A 24,714-nucleotide genomic window follows, 5' to 3' on the forward strand; every position below is an offset into this window, starting at 1 on the left:
TGGTAAAGCACTTACCTAGCATGTGTGGGATCCTGGATTTCATCCTGAGCACCCAAAACAAAACAAAACAAACAAACCACATGCATACACAAAAATATCTAAGCATGGAAAATGTCTGTGGGACCAATGACTCTTATTACAACAGACAAATTACAAGAAAATAATCTTACAAACATGTCAATTGATTATAATGTTTGTAAATATTTAGATACTGATTCAAACAGCAAACCTAAAACAATTTTTAAGACAGAAATGTGAACGTTGTTTTCTCATACTAGACAAAGGTGCCAAAAATATGCAATGGAGAAAAGATAGCCTCTTCAACAAATGGTGCTGGGAAAACTGGAAATCCATATGCAGCAGGATGAAACTAAACTCAACTGCACAAAAACTCAACTCACAATGGATCAAGGACCTCGAAATCAGACCAGAGACCCTGCATCTTACAAAAGAAAAAGTAGGTCCAAATCTTCACCTTGTTGGCTTAGGATCAGACTTCCTTAACAGGACTCCCATAGCACAAGAAATAAAAGCAAAAATCAATAACTGGGATAGATTGAAACTAAATAACTTTTTCTTAGCAAAGGAAACTATCAGCAATGTGAAGAGAAAGCCTACAGAGTGGGAGAATATCTTTGCCAATCATACTTCAGATAGAGCACTAATTTCCAGAATATATAAAGAACTCAAAAAACTCTACACGAAGAATACAAATAACCCAATCAACAATTGGGCTAAGGATATGAACAGACACTTCACAGAAGATCTACAAGCAATCAACAAACATATGAAAAAATGTTCACCATCTTTAGTAATAAGAGAAATGCAAATCAAAACTACCCTAAGATTCCATCTCACCCCAATTAGAATGGCGATTATCAAGAATATAAGCAACAGTAGGTGTTGGTGAGGATGTGGGGAAAAAGGTACACTCATACATTGCTGGTGGGGATGCAAATTAGTGCAGCCACTCTGGAAAGCAGTGTGGAGATTCCTTAGAAAACTTGGAATGGAACCACCATTTGACCCAGCTATTCCACTCCTCGGCCTATATCCAAAGGACTTAAAATCAGCATACTACAGAGATATAGCCACAACAATGTTCGTAGCTCAATTCACAACAGCCAGACTGTGGAACCAACCTAAATGCCCTTCAATTGATGAATGGATAAAGAAACTGTGGTATATATATATATATATATATATATATATATATATATATATATATATACCATGGAGTATTACACAGCCATAAAGAATAATAAAATTATGGCATTTGCAGGCAAATGGATGTAGTTGGAGAATATCATGCTAAGTGAGATAAGCCAATCTCAAAAAACCAAAGGACGAATGATCTCACTGATAAGCAGATGATGACACATATAGGGGGTGGGAAGGGGGCAAGAATGGAGGAAGGAGGAACTCTATAGAGGGATAAGAGGGGTGGGAAGGGTGGGGGGGAAATAACAGAATGAATCAAAAACTATTACCCTAGGTAAATGTATGATTACACAAATGGTATGCCTCCACTTCATGTACAGAGAAACAAGATGCATCCTATTTGTTTACAATAAAAATGAATTTAAAAAAAAGAAGAAATGTGAATGTTGATTGGATATTGGATAATATTAAGGAGTTATGAAGTGTGTGATTATTATTTTAAGATGTGATCATTGCATTGCGGGCATTTAAAGGGAGTTCTTATCTTTTAAATACTGCTAAAACATTTATTTAGAGATAAACGCAATGATGGGTTATGGTTGCATTTCTACTTCTAGGTCAAAGAATCATTTTCTCATTGATATATAGGACAAGATTTTCCTCAAGGAATGTGATTGAATCATTATCATTAGTAGGTGATTTTTAAAATGTATATTTAAATTTTTTTTTGTTGTAGATGGACACAATACCTTTATTTTATTCATTTATATATGGTGCTGAGAATCAAAGCAGTGCTTCACACATACTAGGCAAGTGTTCTACCCCTGAGCTACAAACCCAGCCCTGAAATGTGCAAGCTAAAAGTCTATTTTTATCATAAAAGACCATGGATTCCACAGATAATCTCATTCCCAACCCATCTTCTAACAATCATGTTAGAAGAAAATCTTTGCATACTTTACAACTTATAGGGCTAATAAAACTTAAAAATGGAAATTACATGTAAAATCTTCACTGTCTCAAAATCCAGAATTTTCCTTATAATAATGATAGTTTGGAGATTGACGAATCATTTCCATTTCCTCTGATTGGACCTACCTGTCTCCCATTCGCATGTAAACTTCCCTTCTTGCATATTTTCATTGGCCCAATAAGCCCAGTGAATATATCTTTCGTGGGATCCACGGCAGAATAATACATCCTAGACAGGCACACGGGATCTGCGTACGTGGGTCCCACTTCTTTGGGGACAGTCCATTCATAGGTGAAGGTTTCCTTGGGTGCCACATGGGAGGCTGGACGAGGAGGTGGACCTGTGAGGGAGTCACAGCAGGAGGTTCAGTGTGCTTCTATGCTGTCTGTCCCTGGAGCCACACGATGAACTGAGTTTGGTCTAGGATAACCTACTTCTGAGCTGCTTGTCATGAGTGAGCATGGGATCCTACTTGTGCTACTGTGTCAGATTGGCAGATTGGAATGATTCTTCAAGAAGCCTAAGACTAAAAAATTGTGGAACTGTTTAAGCCTCCCCAATTTACCTGTGAGGAAACTGAGGAAAGGTTCAATGACCTGCTCATGGTCACACTGCACATGGCGGTAAAATCACTACTGTTCATGGTCACCCTTGAAAGTCAAATCAAAGACATCCACACGTTGGCATATTTTGTATCATTAGAGTTATTTTTATAAATGCTTATAATGCTAACAAACTCTGGGTGCAAAACTATCATGATAAGGATCTTGACATACTAGCATCTTGACCATATTTAAAACATATATTATATGTGCCTATATGAAAGCGGAGGAATTACATAAAATATAATTGTGGTTGTCTATAGAACTATGAATAATACATGTTTGGTTATACCTTTCTACATTTTTCAAAAATTCTAAAATGAGCACCTGAATATCTCATATTTACAAGAACTTTACGTTGCTGATTGGCGGCAGAGGGCTGTACTCACCTCCCCCCTGGGGACTGGAATGTGACGCATAGTACACGCCCTCATTGTCCTTGTTGAATCTCACACCGGTTGGCTCAATACTGAGGGGGTATGGTCCTTTGTTGTAGAAGGTGACTTTGATGGTGTCCCCCACTTCTGCCCAAATGATAGGACCTAGGGACAAAGAGAGAATTATTGTGTTTCTTTGTATATAATGTGCAGAATGTACAAGAGCTATTCTCTTCAGCTGTGAGTACCACCGGAAGCAGCATACTTATTTGTGGCAAATTGGCAAGTTGGGTTTTTTTGAAAAGTTCATGATCAGTCTGACATGGTGAGACTGGAAAGACGTAAGAGGGCTTTTTGATCCAAGGTAATGCCCATCAGTTAATAGACTTTTAACATCTGTAAAAAACTGTACTGAGAGTCTACACATCTACAGGAACTTATTTGGAGTATCTACATCCTCCCTATCTTGTCTTCTGCGGACTAGATATGTGCCATTTGTCCCAAGAGTCAATGGGTTCCATAAACCAAGACCACCCAAAGCAGGGAAGCTATAATATCTTGGATGACTCTTAGATTTTCAATCACTAAAATTAATATTATTGCCAATTATAGAATAAAAACAGTTCTACAGCACATAGATATTTTATGTGATGCACAAACTGACCTTTGAGAGCTTCCTATCTGCAGTTCCGAGAGTTTACCTGTAATAGCTCATTTAACCCTCATTATAATTTCATGAGGTAGGCACTATTATTGTTCCCATTGTGCAGAGTCGAGCAGGCATAGAAAGTCAAGTCATTTCCAAAAACCCCACAGCTAATAGAGGAAGAGGAAGGACATCTGAATCCACACTCTGGTCTCCCACTATGCACGTCTCTAGGCTCACCTGGGGGCACCTGGAGAGGACTCCAGGGCACACCTAGCCTGCCTCAAAAGTGGCCTGCATTTTATTGGGGTCTGGCCCTGTGCATGCCCCACTTCCACATGGAAATCATGCTGCAGGTCCTGGCATTTTCTGTTCTGAGGTTGTGGTGGCCCCGGGGAGCTATGCCCAGTCATGCGTATTCTGGGCAGACTCACCCAGGATGCCAAGATGTTCCTCCTCCGGGCCTCTTTCCTTTCGCTTTGTGAAGGACGCATCTGTGTACTCACGGTAAACCAGCTTTTTATAAGAGCCACCAATTCTTGTAGAACCTTGTTCAAAAAACACCCTTGAGTCGCTGCCAAAAGAAAAAGGGTCTGAGGCTGGTATTGAAATGGAACAGAAAGTGGTCATGCATATAAGGCGCCATCAAAGAAAAAGATGCTGTCCAGAGCTTCAAGATGAACGTCACCTGTGATTTACGCAACCCATGCCTGTTAATGCAAACAGGCTGGCAGTTCTGGGCCTGTCTTAGCAGGGGGCTCTGTGAAGGAGAATCACTGGGGGTTCCCTTCTAGTAAGTGGAAACAACCTCAGGAGGGTCCATGTCCACCCCTGACAGTCAACGGTTTGTTCTACAACAGAACCTTCTTACTCAATTGTGAGATGTTTGAAAACACAATAGCTATTGTTCTGGCCTATAGCTGCACCAGCCAGGGACTTGAGAATTTTCATTTGCTGAAATCCACATGCCATTTAGTGGGTATCATTCTCTGCATTTACAAATGAAGAAATTAAACTTCAGAAGGGCATCTGATTAGCACAAAGCCATCCCACTCATCTCTTCTTTCATTTGACAAATGTGCTGAATGCCTGCTCTGTCCAGGACCCCTGTCATGTGCTGATGGCGAGCTGGGTTCATCCATGTCCATGAGGACCTGACCCCTGTCGGAGGAGTGACTGTGAACCCATCAGTACAATAAATGCAATGAGCACAGGGTGTCAGGGAGCCCTTCTCACTGGGGACACGGTGGGTAGGGGCCTGGGTTGCTTAGGCTTCCCAGGAATTGATCCTTTAAAACATCTAAAGGAGAAGCAGCGATAGCAAGGTGGAATGTGTGTGGCGGTGTGAAGTGGGCAGGTGATTTTTTTTTTGTACTGGGGATTGAACCCAGGGCCGCTCTACCACTGAGCCACATTCCCAGCCCTTTTTATGTTATTTTATTTTTTTGTTGGACGACAGGGTCTTGCTAGGTTTCCCAGGTTGGACTTGAACTTGGGATCCTCCTGCCTCAGCCTCTGAGTGGCTGGGAAGGGCAGGTGATTACAAAGAAGGAACAACCTGTGAAGAGGCTCGGAAGAGAGTGCAGGGGAAGGTCTAGGAAGGTGGCAGGAAAGGAAAATGGCACACAGGGTGAGGAGTGAAGAATGAGGCTTGGAGAGAGGGGGCTGGGCAGGAGGACCTAGTGAAGGGCAGTACCAAAGGACTTAGCTTGGGTGCTTAGTGTTTTAGGAGGACCCAGCAGACAGCTGCCTGGAGAGAGTGTGGGAACATGCAAGACCGCAGGAGGGAGACCCATCAGCAGGCTGGCTTTACACCTTCGGTGGAAGGTGACGTCGACTTCAGAGATGTTGGCAAAGAGGATGGAGAGGATTAGGCAGCTTCCAGAGATACTCAGGGTCTCCTGAGGCAGTGCTTGATGGGGAGAGGAAGAGGGATGGATGAAGGAGCAAGGGAAAGAGGATGACACTCAGGGTCTGGTCTCTGGCTTGTGGATGGATGGATTCATGGGTAGCTGACAATGTCTTTCAGTGAGAGAGGAGGAAACCGTTCTGTGCAGGAAACAAAGGATTCAGGTTTAGACGGGCTGAGTTGGACACACCTCCTCCAAGTGGAGGTTCACTAAGAAATTTGGAATGTACAAGCCCCTTCTGGGTCGGAGATGGAGCTGTGGACGTTGCTACATCCAGACATCTGGGGAGCCTGGGCTTAAGTCTTCAGGAGCCACAGACATGAGGGGAGGGGAGCCAGCAGCCCAGGTGTCAACTTGCTGTGTGATTTGTAAGATGGGTTGCTGACAGGGCTTCTCCGAGGCAGCGAGGCCTGAGCAGAGCCCTAGAGCAGGAGGGTGGCATAATCTGGTGACATTCTCCAACCATTGCCTTACCAAAACCACTATATCTTCTCAAGATGGCTACTACGGAAAGGAGAAGAAAAGAGAACGCTTCCGTGAGGATGTGGAGAAACGGGGACACTTGCATGCTGCTGGTAGGCCTGAAAAATGGCTGCTGTGAAAAACATCTGGGTGTTTCCTCAAAAACGAAACCCAGAACCACCACGCTATCCAAGAGTCACCCTCCTGGGTGACCACACAAAGAAATGGAAAGCAGGAAACTGAACAGGTGTCTGCACACCCATGTTCACGGCTGCATGATTCACAGAAGCCGAAAGGTGGAAACTCCCCAAACGACCATTAACTGATGAATAAACAAACAAAATACAGTGCACACACGCCATGGGAATAGGGTTGCATCTTAAAGCGGAATGACATTCTGACACATGCTCAACGTGACTGGGTCTTGGAAACTTTATGCTAAGTGAGACAAACCAGACACAAAAGGACAAATTCTATGCGATTCCACTGACATGAATTACCTGGAAGAGACAAAGTCATAGGCACGAAAAGTAGAATAGAGGTTGTCAGGGGTCGTGGCAGAGATGGAATGAGGGGTTTTAATGAATATAGAGTTTCTGGTTGGGATGAAAAGAAAGTTCTGGGTCTGGACAATGGTGCTGGTTTTACCATACTGTTGAAGTACTTAGCGCTGCTGGATCGTACAATGCCGTTTTCAAAAATGCAAAGCAAACTAGTCCATGTCTCTAAATGCCCTCAGTGTTTTCTGGGGACTTGGTTGAGCATTTGATAACATTTGAACCCATCTTTTTTGATAGACTCAAGTGTCAGTTCTCAAACACAGACTCTTATAACAAGCACCTTAAATATTTAGTAGACTAGCTAAAATTTTCATTCGCTGAATCAGTTGTTTATGATCTTAAAAAATTTTTTTGGATGGTGCAGGTTTTGAAATAATAATCTTTGGGGGATTACCTTTCAGGAGCTGTTAAGTTTTCTTTGGTGAAGACATCCACACCAGAGGGAGCATAATTCCAGATGATATCCTCGGCAGCAATGTAGTAGTGTCTCACGTGTTTCCCCTGGGTACTGTCTTCTGAGGAGGGCTTCTTACAGTCACGGACCTGGAAAAAGGCCTGCAAACCAGCTGGAAGGACAGGAAAAAGGCTTTGTTAATGGAGCCAACGTAGCTCTTTCCTGTTCCCCTGTAGACAGTGCTGCTGAGATGGCGGGTGGAAATTGAGGAAAGAGAGGACAGTTCTCTACACAAGGCCGAAAGCTCTAAATGAAGTTTTATTTTAAGAATTCAAGCTTTATAAAAGGACATCTGACTTTTTATGTACATACAGCTTAGAGAAGAGACATTAAACACTTGTTTTCAAAATGTGGTACCAGTTTCTGTGGGGTTCACTTGGAGAGTCCTTTTGAGGAGATGAAAAGGACAAATCTATAGAAAAGCAAAGAAGAGGAACTTTGACCTATCTCATGGGGTAAAGGGAGGAGAAGAGGACTGGAACAGATTACTGTTCTCACAAAATGGTTCTGCATCTGCTGGGCCTCCTGAGAACCAGGCCACGTTGATATGAGCCGTTATGTCTGGAGGTTAGAGTAACAGAGGGAGGCCTAGGTTATACCTAAGTTTCTCGGGGGATCCAAATAGTTTTCAAAGATAAGGAATATTTTTATTGCCTTCTATTAAGGAGACAGAGGAGGGATTTTTCAAGTTAAGGCAAGGAATAGCCAGTTACAAATAAAGAACAAAGCCCCAAACCAGGCTACTTATCAGCATAATATACAGATCTGGGTTTTCCAATATTGTATGTTTTACAAAACTGAAAAACTGTATGCAATATTATACTTTCAGGGCAGGACCAATTATTCTTTTCCAGGACTTCATATCTCCTCAGACCTCATTACTTTATAAACATATCAATTTTTTATTACATTATGATACACATCATTATGGGACTAAAACTAGGATACCAGGTCAAAGCTCAGATTATTCCAAGGATATTTAGCATTTAGACTCTGATTCCCCACGATCACCCCATTAGGGCAGTGACTGAGACATAACTCTTTTGTCAGCTGACAGCTAATTTCAGGCAAGGATGTCTTACCTTTCAGATGGTTTAGATTCTGGCAGCTAAGCATCCATTCTCCGGGGTTCTGGGCCACCATAAAAGCATCAAACAGGGTAGCAGGAAAGAGATGGATCGTGTCTACACGGTACTGCTTGTTAGTCAATGTTTGCCCATGGAAGAAAGCAGCATGCACATCGACTTCATTGCCCATACCAAAAAGGTGCCATTTCACTCTGTCTTCTGCGCACATGGAGAGTCCTGGCAGACTTCCAAAAGCATATCCATTCACAGCTGCAAGTCGAGAGCAGAGTTTGTGACTGATGGACAGTAATATGTTACCTCCACAGAAGAAAGAATCAGTTGGGGATAGAAAATACCAGCACACAAGCAGCTAGCTCTTCCTCTCTTCCGTTCCCGTGTCAGACATGACTAGTTGATGGCAGAGCTCTTTCATTTTGGACCTGAATTCAGACTGAATTCACAGAAGGTAAAACCTATTTGCTCTCTTTGATATCAACTACACAGACTGGTTGAAAGTATGTGCGTTTGAAACTGTAGATGTGGGTAGAGACACATGCATACACACAGTACATGCACACGTATGGAAAAAATATAGGACATAATTTTTTTTTAATTTTGGCTTATAATTTTTCTAATTTTCTACTATGAATTTCTTTTATAATAAAACAAGAAAAGCTTAATTTTTTTAAGATTACAAGGAAAATTTGGAAGAGATATGAGAGAGGAAAAGAAGAACACAGAGGAAAGAGAGCAAGGACCAAGGACCAGAGCCACAAAGGCCTACACGTTACAAGTGGTGTGGTCTGAGACCTGTATGGGTCATTGGTCAACCTGGGTGGTTCTGGGAATTTTCTGGGTGGAAACCAGTTCTGGGAAGGACTGCAAATTAATCAGACGATTGTGGTACCAAACCTATATAGACTGGAAGTTTGAGCATCTTTTTCTAACATCTATTTCTGTTAGCAGATAGCATAGGTGAGATTAAAGTATGGTCAACCCCAGTTTTTTTTCCAGCAAAAACTAGAAACTAAAGACATGCATGTAGTTAGTTTACTTTTCTACTTTGGTAGTACAGTTGTTTTTGCTGGTCTTTTCTGTTTTCTGAGTAAAGAAGAAGCTAAACACAAACAAAAATCTATACTTACACGGGCCTAGTTAGGGTTAAGGTATTTGATTTCTCATGCAAGTTCTGAGAGATAGATAATCTTTCTAAGTTCATTATTTCGTGTGTGAGAATCAAGAAAAAGAGTAAGCTATAAGAAAGGCATTTCTAGAAGATAGAAAGGGAACTAAAATACAGATGGAATGAGGTAGACTGGGCCTCGGCGGGGGAGGAATACCTTTTGGAACCAGGGATTTGAACTATTTTCTTAATTACTGTTAGGTACTTTATAAGTATCATTTTTAAGCATTTAGTTTAATAATCAATTGGCCACCTCAAATCATTTCTAGAATGAGTTTGGAGGCTGAATAAATACATAAATGGAACATTCATATGCATTAAACTATATGTAACTGCTGTGACTCTGTCCTTACTGGTTTGTGGACAGTTTGGTTTATCTAGCTTACCTGATTTAAGGTTTTAATTCTGACCTGTTTAGAGGGAGGTCAAGTCACGTGTCCAGTGTGCTTTGGGATGGGGGCCACAGAGCAGAAGGCATTGCTCATGCCAGGGAACGACCCCGCAGAACTGAGTGCTCAAGGGAAGCAAAGCCCAGGTGAGCTGCGGTCTCTTACAGTGCATCCTGTTGCTCTCCTGGAACTCTTCATTGTCCCTGTCGATGCCGGCTGGCTCCGAGCAGTAAGCTTTGATGTTGTCTTCTAGGTACCAGCTCAGGTTTTCATCCACCACGGAAAACATTACCACAAATTCTTGGTCCACATTCTTTTCCTTCTCCTTATCTAGAGAATCTGCAGTGAAAATTTCTTCTTTAATAGATCTAAAGTTTCAGCATGTGTTTTGACTTGTGTTTTCAGGTGATTTATAGTTTTTTTTTTTTTTTTTTTAAGTTTAGGATTCATTTTCCTAATAAGCCACTAATTGGCCCAGTCACTCCTTTTCTGTAGGCAGGCGAATGGAACTTCCTGTTGGGTATCCTGCCCCTGGGGGCCACTGGTGTATCTGCACATCCACTGACCGCATCCCTGTGCTTTTGGACAAATGGGAAGGTGGGCGCTCAGCATGCATCTAGCTCTCCTGGCGCTGCTGGGGTGAGGCTCTGCCAGTGCCTAATGATTGCTAAGCAGACACCTCCAGCACGTGTGCTGAGGTGCCTTTTCCACCACATTAGAAATAGGTACCACCAGGCTGTATTTACCGGCATAATGCAGGTGATTACAGACTCATCACCATGGAGTGCTGCTGGGGGTCCCATGGGTGGTCATGTCTCCACAGGCCACCCGGCTGGAGTTAGAGCAGACCTGCCCCAGGGGCCCCGGCTTGGTCAGGCTTTTCCCTCCGAGGTTCCTTGCCCTGTATGCCTTGTCTCCTCTCCTGCCCCTGTTCTAGACTCCCCTCTCCCTGGCCTCCTCAGCCTCAGCCCTGGAGACTCGACTTATGTTTAAAAATAAACTGCGCCCCTGCCCCCATCTTAGGCCATACATTGTGAGCAGGGTCAGGGGGAAGGTACCTTTTTTACAGATTATTAAAGGTCCGATGAGTCCCGCGGCGATGTCCTTGGGAGCATCGATGTGGGAATGGTAGATCCGCGTCACGCAGTTGCTGTCTCCCTCCCCGGGACTGTGGTTCTCCGTGGCAAGCAGCATGTACGTGTACGACTGTCCTGGAAGCACTTTGTCGTCTGCTCTTTGCAGGCTGGTGGTGTTATCCGGGTAGAGGGCCCCTAGGAGGTAGCATCAGTGGAGTTGGAGGGAATGTGTCTGAAGTTAACCCATCAGTTTGTTCAGCAAACATTCAGCATCTAATAAGTGCCCTTGGGGATGCAGTGGTGTCCCATGTGAACACAGAAAAAAATGAGAGGCTAATGGTTAGGGGGTCTCGAAGCTTCTCGGGAATTACTTTTTTATACTTGACTGAGTCTTTAGGAGGCAATGATATATGTAAAATGAGGAAAGTGACTTTTAGTTTATAACTTAAAGAACAGCTTTTACTGGGGTCGTGGTACAAAGTTTGAGCAAAATAAATACCCTCTGCTACCATTTGAAAATTTCTTATGTGACATCAAATTGTTGTCTGTGAGGTAACCATGGAACTTCAGAAGTGTTTTACACTTCATTTGGGAATACCTTAAGTATGCAGAAGTTGAGATGAATCTCCAGGCACCTCCTGAAGTTGAAGAGCCTCTAACGTAGTTATCAAACCAGGCTTGACAATGAAAAACTCCAAGTCGGTCTTGCTTCGTCCATAACCCCACTCACCCTTATCCACAGCAATATTGAATTATTTTAAAACAAATCCCAGACATCATATTTCATTTTTAAATGCCTGAGTAGCTATCTCTAAATGATAAGAACTTAATTTTTGTTTAACAAAACCACAATCCCATTATTATACTTTAAAAATGAATGCTAATTTCCGAATATGCTGTCTCTTTTTTAAAAAAAGGTGAGCGGGCATGGTGATTACACCTGTAATCTCAGCGACTCAGGAGGCTAAGGCAGAGGGATTGCGAGTTCAGAGCCAGCTCCAGCAACTTATTGAGCCCTGACTCTAAATAAAATATATATTAAAAAAAAGACCCATAATCAGAACTCATCTAAATTCTTTTCCAGACTTGATCCTTACAACTTCAATGAACTGTAGCTTGACCTTAACTTTTGTTGATGAAAATGGCTGATGTTTCTTAAGCTGTCACTATGCAGCATAATTCTTCCTATTTAACAGACAAGGAAACTGAAGCACAGACCATTTACATCTGCCAAAAACTACTTGAACACTAAGGGGTAAACCTGGGACTAACCTTGGTCTATTAATTTCAAAACCCTTGCCTCAATCACAACAAAATACTGCCTCTTTCCGTGTCATTGAATACAAGTTGAACAGCGTACTCCAAAATGCTTCAAAATCTGAAAAAGTTTGAGGACTAACTTGAAGCAACAAGAAAAAAGTTCCATACCACAAAACTTTATTTCATTTATAAAAGTATAAAACAAAGTCAAATTATCTTCAGGCCATGTGTATAAGGCATGTGTGGAACATAAGTGAATTTCATGTTTAGACTTGGGTACCATCCCGAAGATATCTCATTATGTGTATGTGAATATTCCAAAATCTGAAAAAAACCCAAATTCAAAACTCTCTAGCCCCAAGCATTTGGAATAAGGGATCTTCAACCCCTGAGCCGAGAATGAGGCCACGGGACCAGACCTCACCTGCCATGTCCCATGTTCAAGTGCCTTTCTGCTAACAGTGCTGCAGAGGTGACTCAAGGTCACCCAGCCACAGGTACTATTTAGCTGAGGCATGAGACTGCTCATGCCACCTTAGCTGGGGTGGCGTTCATCCATAGTTAGGATGGGAGGAGATGGCCGCCATGCGTGAACCGGTGTGGGGATGTCAGAGGGAAGCCCATCTGCATCCTCATTTCTCTTTCCTCTGGATTTCCACCTCTATTAGGCTTTTTAAAAAATTATTTTTTATTCTTTCTTTATTTAAAAAAATTCAAAATTCTTTTTAAACATACATGAGAGTAGAGTGTATTTTGACATAGTATACATACATGGAATAACTTGCCATTCTTGTGATTGTACATGATATGGAGCTACATATATGAACGCAGGAAAGTTATGTCTGATTCATCCTCTGTCTTTCCCATTCCCATCCCCCCCTTCCCTACTTCCCTTTTGTCTAATCCAATGAATTTCTGTTCTTCCCTCCCCCACCCTTATTGTGTGTTAGCATCTGCATAATTAAAGAGAACATTCTGCCTTTGGTTTGGGGAATTGGCTTATTTCACTTAGCATGATAGTCTCCAGTTCCATCCATTTACTGGCAAATGCCATAATTTCATTCTTCTTTATGGCTGAATTATATTCCACTATGTATATATACCACATTTTCTTTATCCATTCATCTGTTGAAGGACACCTAGGTTGTTTCCATAGCTTAGCTATCGTGAATTGAGCTGCTATAAACATTGATGTGGCTGCTTTACTGTCCTATACTGGTTTTAAGTCCTTTGAGTATAAACTGAGGAGGGGGATAGCTGGGTCAAAGGATGGTTCCATTCCAAGTTTCTGGGGAATCTCCATACTGCGTTCCAGAGTGGTTGCAGCAAATTGCAGTCCCACCAGCAATGTATGGGTGTACTTTTCCCCCCACATCCTTGCCAACACTTCCTGGGACTTGTATTCTTGATAATTGCCACTAAGGCACATTGTCCCTTTCTCTCATTCTGACTAGCTGAAGGGGAATTGGGCACTGGGGGAGGCTCCTGATCGCACGGCATCTGAGTGTACCTGGACATCTACGACGCCCCCTTCCAGAACACACACCACCACAAGAAACACACATTGTTATGATGAACCCTGATTAACCTGCTAATAAAATCGTCCAGCTCTAAATGACACAGTGACAGGTAGGTCTCCTCCAGGAGGAGAGTCCACATGTTAGGAGTTAAAAGGTTTTCATATTAAAAAAATCAGAGGCAATCCCAGGCACCTCGGGAGCTGGACTTACCTTCGTGCTCTTTATAGTAGGTGATTCCATGTGAATGGAAAGTGTAAGGCCTGGAGGCGAAGTTTTTTAGGTGTACATAAACTGTATCCCCAACTTCGGCTTTGATGACAGGGCCTAGAAACCCTAGCCAGGCTGGCTTTTCTATGGTTGTCTTAAAAGTTCCATCTGTGTATTGAATATAAAGGGCCTTTTTGTATATTCTTCCAATTCGGTCTGGGCCACTTTGAAGATAGAAATTGAAACCCTCTCTGCAAAGGAAAAGAAGACAACTCTATCAGAAGCCAGGATTTCTGCGGATAGCAAATAATGAAAGAGAAACAAATAACCACATCTCCTACCACGTTTGCCTACCATCCAAAAGCAGTTAGTCCTGCTGCTTTAATTATGTGAGGTATTTCCGTCAGGTATTCGACAAACATGCCATCGAAGGCAGCACAGAAATATGGTGCATTTTACCGCAGTAATTTTTCCAAAATGTTCATATAAAAACATGTTTTACGGAATGGAATTCAAAATTAAAGTGAAATATTAAAATACAGCAGATAATTAAGGTATTTTTCACTATGGTGCTTCTCTTAGCTATAGGGAAAAAAAAAAAACCTCAAGTTTGTGAACAATCAACTTGGAGATTTGAGACTTCAAAAGTTTGTAAGTATAGATCTCAAAGTAATGAAACTATATTGATTCTCTCATTTTTATTTCTTTTAGCAGCCCTAAATCAAGGCCAGAGTTGAAGCCATACAATATGTATGGGTATTAAAATTAGCTTTGTGGGGTTTTTTTTAAAGTATAATTTTAGTTGTAGATGGACGCATACCTTTATTTTTATTTATTGACTTATTTGCTTTTATGCAGGGCTGAGGATCAAACCCAGTGTCTCTCATGTGCTAGGCAAGCGCTCTACCACTGAGCCACACCCCAGCCCTAGTTTTGTGGTTTTTTAAATCTGTTATTACTGCAGACACTTACCATTGAATGTATTCTGATTAGTGCTGATTAGTTGCTTAATTCTTTCCTAAATTTATCAGCATTGTAAGTAGTAACCAGGTGGGGAAAAAGAAATGGAAGTGAACTCAGTATCAAACTTAAACCGACTCTTATGCTATTGGCCTTAACTAAAGCTTGCAGATGGCTGCGTGGGACCTATCTTTGGGCAATGCCGTGTAGACATTAAGTCTGGATTTTGGCCAGCCCTCCACAACCCAGGTGTCTTCCGATTGAATGAAAACTGCTCAACTTGGGCTGAGGAACTTGAGTTTGTGTGAGTGTGGCCTGCTTCGTCTCGGTGACCCTTGACCTGTTTCCATTTTCCACTGACACTCTGGGGCTGAAGACCTGACTGAGGAATAAACTTCGTCCTGTTTCCTCCGCTGCAATCTCACTGGAAAAAGTGAGATGTATTTTATTCCTTCCCTTCCTCACAAAAACAGGGTTTGTCCAGGAGTGCTGGAATTCCATTGCTGCAGAATTTTAAGATCTTGTTTTTTAAAAGCTTAGGGCTCTGGCTTAATGTGTCTTAAGTTTTGAAGGGCACAGACATCTATGAGGCGTTTTGGTGGAGTGCAGATCCCTGGGGCCCAGCTTCGTGGGTCTGATCCTCTGGGCCTGAGGTGGGGCTCGGGCGGCTGCCCTTCTTAACCGACATTCTGGTATGTTCTGAGGCAGGCGGGCTGCACTGGGCTCCGGGGTAACCTGGGTAGTGGAACCCTCGAGGCTGAAGGGAAAGAGAGCAGACCAGTCCCAGAGGTGATGGGATTCCCTGATACCTGAGACAGAGGGGTGCCAAGTTCTGTTTCCAGGCCATGCCCAGGTAGTGCCCAGACCTCTGCTTGTGGCAACTGCACGCATTGAGCCTGAGTTCCGTGACCAGGGAGCATGGTTACTTGCTGATGGTCCTGGTGGCTGAGTGTGGGTAAGGGAGCAGGCGTTGATAAGAACAGCCCTCCTCCTCAGGACTGACCCAGGAGCTTCTGCCAGGGGCATCTGGTGTCAGCCCCACCTACGGGAATCTTCCTGGATTGTATGATCTCCAGGAGATCTAAAGGAGGCAGGATTCTCCCTCAGGAAATGACTGAGACGGTGCTCCCCTGTCCCTCCCACCTGGTGGGATGGCCAGGCTGGAAGCTGGAAGAATAAAGCGACATGTTCTGTGTCCATCTCAGAGCAGCAAAATCAGGTGTGGCTGCTTTCCCCCTATTTGTTTTTGCCTTCGGATTGTTTAGTGCAAAACAGAAAAATTAGTGGGAAAGGTTCAGAAAGACTGGAGAATGTGGAAATATGTGGCAAACGAACAGAGCACAGGTGTGGATTCTGCCCCAAGCCCAGGAGGATTTGGACAGGAGGACAGGAGGAGTCTTCATAAACACAGGACGGCACGTGAGGCAGGGGGACCCCTGAGATCAGAGCAGAGGTTCCCCTGCTCCACCCCACCTGCTGAGAGGGGCTGGTGAGGACAACTTGGGTTGGACACACACACACAGCTGGGGCTGCAAAGTCTCCAGGGAAAGCTGGGGTTCCTTGCGGGTCCTGCCGGAAAAGCCCTGGGCCAACCAGTCTCACCCAGGCTTGCCTCAGTTCCAGGGTAAGTTCTCTTCAGAGTCTGGACACCATCCTACTTCTGGGACACAGTAGGATGATATTTAATAGAGATTCTAACCGGTACTCCACCACCCGGTTGATAGCACACCCTACGTAGACCCAAGTTTGAAAAAGTCCATTCTTAAGGCTTTATTTAGCTAAATGTGTTTTTCTATTTGCTGAATATGACTCTGCAGCACTCAGAAATACATCGCATCCCATTTTAATAAACTATCGTGGTTACTGTTAAAATGCTTTCATTGCATTAAACTTTTTCTATATTAATCATTTCCCTAAATAGGAGACTCATTGCCCAAGATTTGTGACTCTTTTCTTTTTTTTCTAAACAGTTTTTTTGGGAATGTGTGTGAAAATTGCTTTAAAAATAATTGAGCTGAAGCTATAATGTAGCCAGGGTTTTTAGCATTTGGGATTCCTTTTCTATACATTGCAGAATGCAGACTGTTCTTCATCTTGTCTCTTAATGGGGAAAGTTCTCCTTCACCAAATTGGGAAATATTTCACCTCATGTGGCACTCTGGGGGAAGGTCTGTTTGCTCATGATCTATCTCCAAAGGAAAATCCAAGGGTCATTAGGGGATGTCTATTTAATTTCAAGAGCACAACTTGGGGACAAAGGGTCAGTTACTAGAAGCTGGCAGGAAGTTTGTCAGTGTGATATTCAGACACAAGAATCTATTATAGTTAATCCTTGAACCAAACAAATAATTCACATTTAATTGTGTGTCTTCCTGTTGACAGTGACCAGATTCTCCTTTCAACTCACTGCAGTGGATACTTTTCCCTCCTAGTTATCACATTTCCTGGTTTTAAGCCAATTGCGAAAGTAGATTTAGACCCACAAGGGGGATTTTAGTGGCAGGGGATTTGTGTGTGTGTTGCTTTAGTAAGATAATCATAATGCCGTTCCTCTCATGAATCAGAATTCACTCGAGTGGTTTTGGTTTATGTTCAGATACAGTTGCTGGAGCCTGGGTATTACAGGTAAATTTAGATTTTGGATTTCATTATTTGAGACATAATATGTTGGTTTTTTTATTGCTCCATAACTCACGTAGCAGTATGAAATAATGCCTGTTCATAACCTCACAGTTCTGAGTCAGAGTCTGCCTTCTCTGCTCAGGGCACCCCACCCCAAGGCTGAAATCAAGGGGTTGTCTGACTGAGTAGTTGTCCAAGCCCTTGTGGAAGAACACACTGCCTAAATTATGAGGCTGTTGACAGTTGAGGTTGGAGGATTGAAATCCCTATTGGCTTGAGGCTATCAGCTGGGGCCTCTCTCAGCTCCCAAAGACCACCCTATGGGTCTCAAGTGGCCCTTCCCAGCTCAGTCAGCAGCCCTGTGGAGAATGCCCCAGGTTTCTGATCCCTCCACTTTCTCTTCTGCCACTAGAGGACTCCACTTCTAGACGAGGCCGCCCAGGCCACCTCCCTGAGGTTGGCTGCACCATTGGCTGTACCATTGGCTGCACCGGAAATCCCGGGAGGGGAGGCTCATCCTCCTCACAGACTCTGGAGGTTTAGTGTGGGAGGTCTTTGGGGGCCCCTTTTAGAAATGCTGCCTACCAGACAGGAATCATGAGGAAAACAGGAAGTCGGCAGAGACTCAACAAGTTTACCTGAATTATAGGTTCTGACTCCACCAGCGCAGTGAACGCAGTGTGCTTTGGCTCCGTGGTTGGGGGAATGGAAACTGTGGTCATAGGTTGTTAGTTCGAAAAGGACGAAATGTTATGAGTTAATTATCTCCATCACACAGGCTGTCTTGGCTCAAGTGTTTGTACCACACTGGCTGTTACTTTCGGCATTTGGCAACCTCAGAGAATGTGTCATTTTAAGTGAGTTTTCCAGAAAATTTTAGCTAAAAGTTGTACCTCCCTAAGTATCATTTTTAAAAACTTCATATTTTTGAAAGGGCATTAACGTAATCAGGAGGCCATTAGACAGAGATGCCTCCAGTACCTTGGGTTCCACACAAGCAAACCAAGAAAACTATTTAATGTAAACAGTAAGATAAAACTTCAGTCTACCAGCCTCAACAACTTAGTGAGGCCCCTAAGCAACTCAGTGAGACCCTGTCTCTAAATAAAATATAAAAAGGGCTGGGAATGTGGCCCAGTGATAGAGTGCCCCTGGGTTCAACCCCCAGTACCAAAAAATAAAAAATAAAACTTAAGTCTAACCAACAGGAAACTGCCAACTCGTCTCTAACTGGGGTCCTTCCTCTTTAACTCATCAAATAATTCTCTTAATCTGATGTCCATAAACACTTTATGAAAGTCTCCTTTCCTGCACCCCATGCCCCAGTGAGCTCTTTGGGGTCTGATGTGGCCAGATTCATGAATGCTGAATGCTCAGATAAACTTGTTAAAATTTCAATGTGTTTATCTTTTAATAGGAGTAAAATAAATTCCCTCAGTTCAAGTTTTCTCTCTAAAAATATTTTGCTTGCTTCCCTGTTTTCTTAAACAAGGGTTATACTGGGGGAGGTCGCTGTTTTTCTGATAATAATAGTAAAGATGAATATTTGTTGAACACTTTTGCATCCTAATCACTCAACATCATATTATAATAATTATAAATTACACCATGGGAAATATGGTTATAGTTTGTTGTCTGTTTCTTTAGTCAGAATTTGAGCTATTATTTTTTCTTATTCTGCTTATAATGGCATCTTCACCATATCATTGACTTTTCAAAATGACAATGACTGAAAAACTAGATATTAAAGTTTGTAAAAACCATATGTTGAGAAAGTCACAAAGCCTGAGTTGAAATCTATGAAGTCAAGTGTATAAGGGTTTTGGGGGGCTGTTCTTGTGCTTAAAATATTTTTCTCTTAATTCCAGCTTCTGAGACCACCAGAAAACCAAAATAACCTGAAGATAACAGTATTATTATTTATCATTATTATAGAGTCAACTAAGTAAATATCGAACTAACACCTACTATGGACCCAGAACACACTCTTATGTTTACTAATTGTTCTTATGAGTATGTCTTTTATTCTTATATGAATTTTAGCAATTTAGAATCAGAAATTATATCTTATAGAGACTTTATTCATGGTTTTTTAAGTGACAGATAAGGCCTGATCCAAGTAAATGGGAGCATGCCTTACATTACCAGGAAATCACTTTCCACTGCACCCCATTAGAAGTAATAACACTGGCATTCATCCCAAAGAGAAAAACTATTTTTTTAACCAAGCAAGCAAAGCAGAAATAGTCCATACATTTTTCTCTTTAAATATCCACCTGTCTTGAGCTTCATCAACCTTACATGCTGACCTTTCCTATCATATCCATTGCCTGATTCATTCTACAGCCTGAATCTGTCCAGGCAAGTTGCCAGGGAAAGTTGTTACAACATAGCTTATAGTTTCTCCTAGCTTCTTACCTACCTTTTATTCATTTATTTGTATATATTCACAAGTAATTTATTGAGTGCCTCCAGTGTTTTAGGTACCGGTGACCAGCCAGTGGACCTAACAGAGGGCGTTCCTGCTATCTCCATATAATTCAAGGTCAATATCATGCTGAAATCACACTGAAACACAGATCTCAACCCAACACGCATCTTGCTTTCTCTCCCCTTCTGCTTCGCCGGTTTATTTCCACTTCTTTTGGGCCATTGCAGGAGAAGGAATGGCACCCTGTCTGGATGCCTCCCTGGTCTTTCACTGACTGGACTGAGCCAGCTGCAACTCTATGGCAAGGAAGGGAGCGTGAAGTCGCTGCCACACTCAGCGCAGAGAGTTTAACACGAAACCAGCAACATCGCTGAAGCTCTAGCCGCTGTTCAGATGTACGAGGGAAAAAAATCATAGACCACCTGGCCAGTGCCTTCAAGAGTTCACACAGCGCAGGCTGCCGTCGAAGCCACAGGAAATTATGGAGCATTGCTAAAAAGAAAACAACCCCGTCTGGAAGATGAATCACTTGCCTTCTTAAGCACCCTTAAGTATGCCTGTTAAAGAACAGGAGGCTAAACAAGACTTACATTACACAGCCTCCCGATCGGGCAGGCCATGAGACTATTAAAAAAGAGAGTTGTCCCACCATCCCAGAAATCCTTATCCATTTCCTTCGCTCTTCTATTTCTTGATTTTTGGAATTAAAGACTTCTTTATTGGAGCATGGTCAGAGCCTGACCTTGCACTTGGTTTATACCTGATAAACTGACTTGATTTCTTTTTTTTTGGCGCTGGGAATCGAACCCACGGCCTTGTGCTTGAAAGGCAAGCACTTTACCGACTGAGCTATATCCCCAGCCCCTGACTTGGTTTTTGTTCATGAACCATGGCAGGAGGTGAGTGAGCCATGCGCAGTACTTCTATTTTTGAAAACAGTTTAATTTATGTCTTTATTTATTTAGGTGCTGGGGATCAGACCCCGGGCTGTGCTCACACCAGGCAAGTGCTCCACCACTGAGCTACACCCCTTCCCCTGGAAATGAAAACCACATGTAGTTTCATTCTTTTATTCAGGAAAACACTGAATCTGTACAAAGTAATGTTTCTAGTTAAGCTGTAAAAATATACTCCCAAGAAGAGAATACTATTTTGAAACAGATTTTTAAAAAATAGCAATTGTAAGATGTACTAGTTATCTTTGTTACTGTGATCTTTAGGTCAGAAAATTTCCTCACCACATATTACTAAATTAAAAAATAGTCATTGGATGTATTTGCATGTATTTTTTACTGTGAACAATTTCAACCATACGTGCAATTAAACAGAATAGAATATGCCCATCAATTAAGAGTTAAAGAAATTTGGCATCATTATTTAGCTATTTTTTAAAGGTATAATCTTAGCAGCTGCTGGTTATTGGACTCATCTGTGTTTTATCACCATTAAAATACACTTGTTAATGTAGTGAATATTGGTTTTGAATGACAAATTTCCATTTAGTGGTAAATGTTTAATTAACATTAATAAAAATAGATGACCTCAATATAGATAAACTTCCATAATAAAACACTTCAAGGAGAATTCCACTTTGTTATTTTTCTGTGTGGTGAATATTGTTTAGAATAAAGAGGCTTTCAAATAAGACAGGAAAACATTGATATCACATATTTTTTGTATACATATACCATGCCCAATTCTCCACCAAGAGTTATACATGCGTCCTGGGAGGTATGTTTTTATCTCTATTTGCGGATATGAACTCAATAACCCCATTCATTCACTGTCCAGAATTACCTGAGCAGTATTAGGCAGCCCCATGTTTGTTAAAACTGTATCTTCTTTCTGTAAGTGATATTCTGGAGGATTAAAAAAAACTTGCTTCCTTAGTATTGATAACCAGTGAATGGTGTTATGAACTTTTTTCCATTTAGAGTTTTTTGTTTTGTTGTTGTTAAAGGGTTTTCTTTTCTTTCTTTTTTTTTTTTAATTGGTGCATTTTATTGGTCGTTACTTGTTTGTGCATGCACACAACATAACAATATAATGTGGTCGATTTCCATCCTCAGTACCTCCCCTTTCCCTCTTCCCTGCCTCCCCCATGAACATAGCATTTTATATAGCCATTATTCAAAGAATTTCTGCGTCGACAGACGAAAAGATAGATGCTGATGGAAGATGTATAACCATCAGAGGAGGTAATGGATAGGAGACTGAGGAGTTCCCCAGGACCCCAGGAGCAGCAGGGCACCTCTCTGATGTAAGATCCCCAGGGATGGAGAGGAGACCAATTAAAGTGTCTCAGGTTTCAAGTCCACATTTTGCAGTGGACAGATTAAAGAAATATTTCCTCTGATGGCTTATTTTTTAAAATTGCTAAATTACAAATTTGGTCCATAAGCAATAAAAACAGTGACTTACGTGTCAACCGAAACAAGTTTCTTTTCCTCACTGTCCGAGGCGTAGTTCCAAGTAGTTTCAATAATTCCAATGTAATAGTGCTTATCTTTTGTCCAGGCTGGGGAACTACATAAAATCAGAAAAATACCAAGCACCCAAAGCTTCATTTTGTCCCCCTGTTGGAGCCTGAGAAGCAATCAAGTGAATCAGAAGCAGGGCATTTTATAAATAAGGCTTTCTTCCTTTATTTGCTTGGTTGACACAATTTAATGTTGCACAAGAGTAAATTGTTTTGTTAAAGCAAATAACATTTTCCAATTCAGTTCAGTTCTCGTAAATCCAGGAAAAAAAAAAAAAAAAAAAAAACAAAACCCAAAACAGTCTCAGTTGCCAGGCTTCTCTGTCTACAAATAAAAAGTCAACTGTTATTGTCGGAGTATGCATAACTCTGTGCTTCTTCCATTCATCCTGTAAATTCCAGGAGGCCAGAGAACATCTAAATGCTCTCTTTGTTCCTCCAACAATACGCCAGGGTACAGTGCCCCCCATAGGGCGAGCTCTTAATAAACCAGGAGAAAGATTATGTAAAAGAGCCAAACATGCAGCACTTAACTAACTCTGAAACTCCAGGCTGCTAACTCCTGTAAAAACTTCATTGTAATTTTAAAGATATGACACCTGGTGTTTAACATGCCCCGTTTTAGTAACTAGCAATAAGCATTGCGTTTTGAAGAATTTACAAAGTCTCTGAGCTCTGAACACATCTGCATAGAAAATGTGCCAGGTTATTCTGTAATGCTATGTGGAAATTGCTAGCAGAGCAAAGCAGGGATTGATAATTTTGTTTGCATCAAAGGCAAACAAAACCTGTCTTAAGACAGGTGCTGGGGTGCATGCCTAAGGTCCCAGCTGTTTGGGAGGGGGTGACTGGGGCAGGAGGGCAGGAGGATTACTTGAGCCCAGGAGTTGAAGAACAGCTGGGAAATCTAGTGAGATCCTGTCCAAAAAAATAAAAAATAAAAATAAAGCAAAGAAAGAAATCAGCCATAAATAAATCTGTCTTCAAAGTCAGAGAATGACCTTAGAACGTAGATGTAGCCTAGCTTATTAGCCTGGAATTTCTCTCCTTGAAGTGGATGTGAGTTTTAGGCTGGAAGACTTTTCTTGGAACTGTTTTTACTCAGGAAGCATGCATCTAAATGTATAAGTGCGGCTTTTTTATTTTTTGTTTTTATTTTTGGGTACCAGGGATTGAACTCAGGGCACTTGACCATGGACCCACATCCCCAACCCTATTTTGTATCTTATTTAGAAACACAGTCTCACTGACTTGCTTAGCTCCTCCCTTTTGCTGAGGTTGACTTTGAACTCAGGATCCTCCTGCCTCAGCCTTCCCAGCTGCTGGGATGACAGTTGTGTGCCACCGTGCCTGACTAAATGTGGCTTTCTTAGACTGAAGAACATCTTGATAGCAGCAGACATCTTGTGTTAGTATAATCTTTATTCTCTGGGAACGCTTAAAGCATTACCGAGTATTTGCCAAAGGCCGTTGATTGCAATAAGCTGGTATGGGAGGAAGTAGCCTGCATTTGAACAATCCCTCCACTTGGCAAATGCTAGTGAATGAGCCCCACTGTGTGCCGGGCTCTGTCCTCAGCACAGGAGATACAATCACTAATCAAACGCTTCCCCCTGCCGAGCTTACTTTCCACTCAGGAAAAACTGCCAATACACAAATGAAAAATGAAATACATAATATTGATGGTATGTGCTATGGAGAAAAATAGATTGGGGAAAGAGATGAATGAGTGCTGGGAAAAACAGCAGGATGAAGATCAAAATCTGATGCTATCAAGTGACCTCAGGCAGACACTTAACTTGGCTCCAGTTTCCTCATCTGCAAAATGTCAGCCTCAGAGGGCTGTTGTGAAGTTTAATTGAAATGACCCATGGTAAAGCACATAACAGAGGAATTCCTCCCACCAGCGGTAACAACTGTGTGTGTGTGTGTGTGTGTGTGTGTGTTCACACGCGCTCCTGGCACATGCTGGGCAAGTCCTCTCCCATGGAGCTACACCTCAGCCCTCGCTGGTAATAAATTAAACGGCCTGATAAGAAAGCAGAGTCACGGTCCTCAGGATGCCCCGAGATTCCTTCCAGAGGTGCCTTGAGCCAGTGTGCCCTCTAGTCCACCCAGAGACCTGGAGAGGGACGGAGATCTTGCCCAGACTCTGCTGGCCACGCCCTGTGCCTTGCACAGGCTGCTCCTTTTTAAAAAGGGTGTCCAGAGGGCTCTTTTCCCCAGATGGCCACACATGGGCATCCTTTGGCACTTCAATCTCTGGAGAATGGGCATATTTCTAACTGGTACTAAGCCACCGTGTGAGTCAGTAGACATCCTGGTCATTTCCTTTTCCATCTCTACTCTGCTCAAACTCAGCACCAGTGCTGGGG

The 24,714-nt window shown here is 42.2% G+C and overlaps 1 protein-coding gene and 1 long non-coding RNA gene across 5 annotated transcripts in view; one reads left to right on the top strand and one right to left on the bottom strand.

The window, feature by feature from the left end:
• Positions 1-22,494, bottom strand: part of CP (ceruloplasmin) — a 52,212-nt gene extending 29,718 nt beyond the window's left edge. For 3 of the 4 annotated variants that reach the window (XM_079100494.1, XM_079100493.1, XM_079100495.1), the window contains exons 1-9: positions 22,282-22,494; positions 13,851-14,098; positions 10,843-11,055; positions 9,950-10,123; positions 8,228-8,482; positions 7,086-7,257; positions 4,194-4,333; positions 3,126-3,278; positions 2,260-2,474 (exon numbers count right to left, since the gene is read on the bottom strand). In XM_079100494.1, coding sequence (XP_078956620.1) covers positions 2,260-2,474; positions 3,126-3,278; positions 4,194-4,333; positions 7,086-7,257; positions 8,228-8,482; positions 9,950-10,123; positions 10,843-11,055; positions 13,851-14,098; positions 22,282-22,427 — 1,716 coding nt within the window. In that variant the 5' untranslated portion in view covers positions 22,428-22,494. The remainder of the gene's footprint in view (positions 1-2,259; positions 2,475-3,125; positions 3,279-4,193; positions 4,334-7,085; positions 7,258-8,227; positions 8,483-9,949; positions 10,124-10,842; positions 11,056-13,850; positions 14,099-22,281) is intronic. The other variant, XM_079100496.1, reaches the window with a different exon arrangement.
• Positions 14,105-21,135, top strand: LOC306637734. Its single transcript, XR_013757244.1, has 2 exons — positions 14,105-19,374; positions 19,905-21,135. It is a non-coding gene; the product is annotated as an uncharacterized lncRNA (long non-coding RNA).
• Positions 22,495-24,714: the final 2,220 nt, after the last annotated feature.

The sequence above is a fragment of the Sciurus vulgaris genome, assembly GCF_902686455.1.
Source record: "Sciurus vulgaris genome assembly, chromosome: 10".
NCBI classification, from domain to species: Eukaryota; Metazoa; Chordata; class Mammalia; order Rodentia; family Sciuridae; genus Sciurus; species Sciurus vulgaris.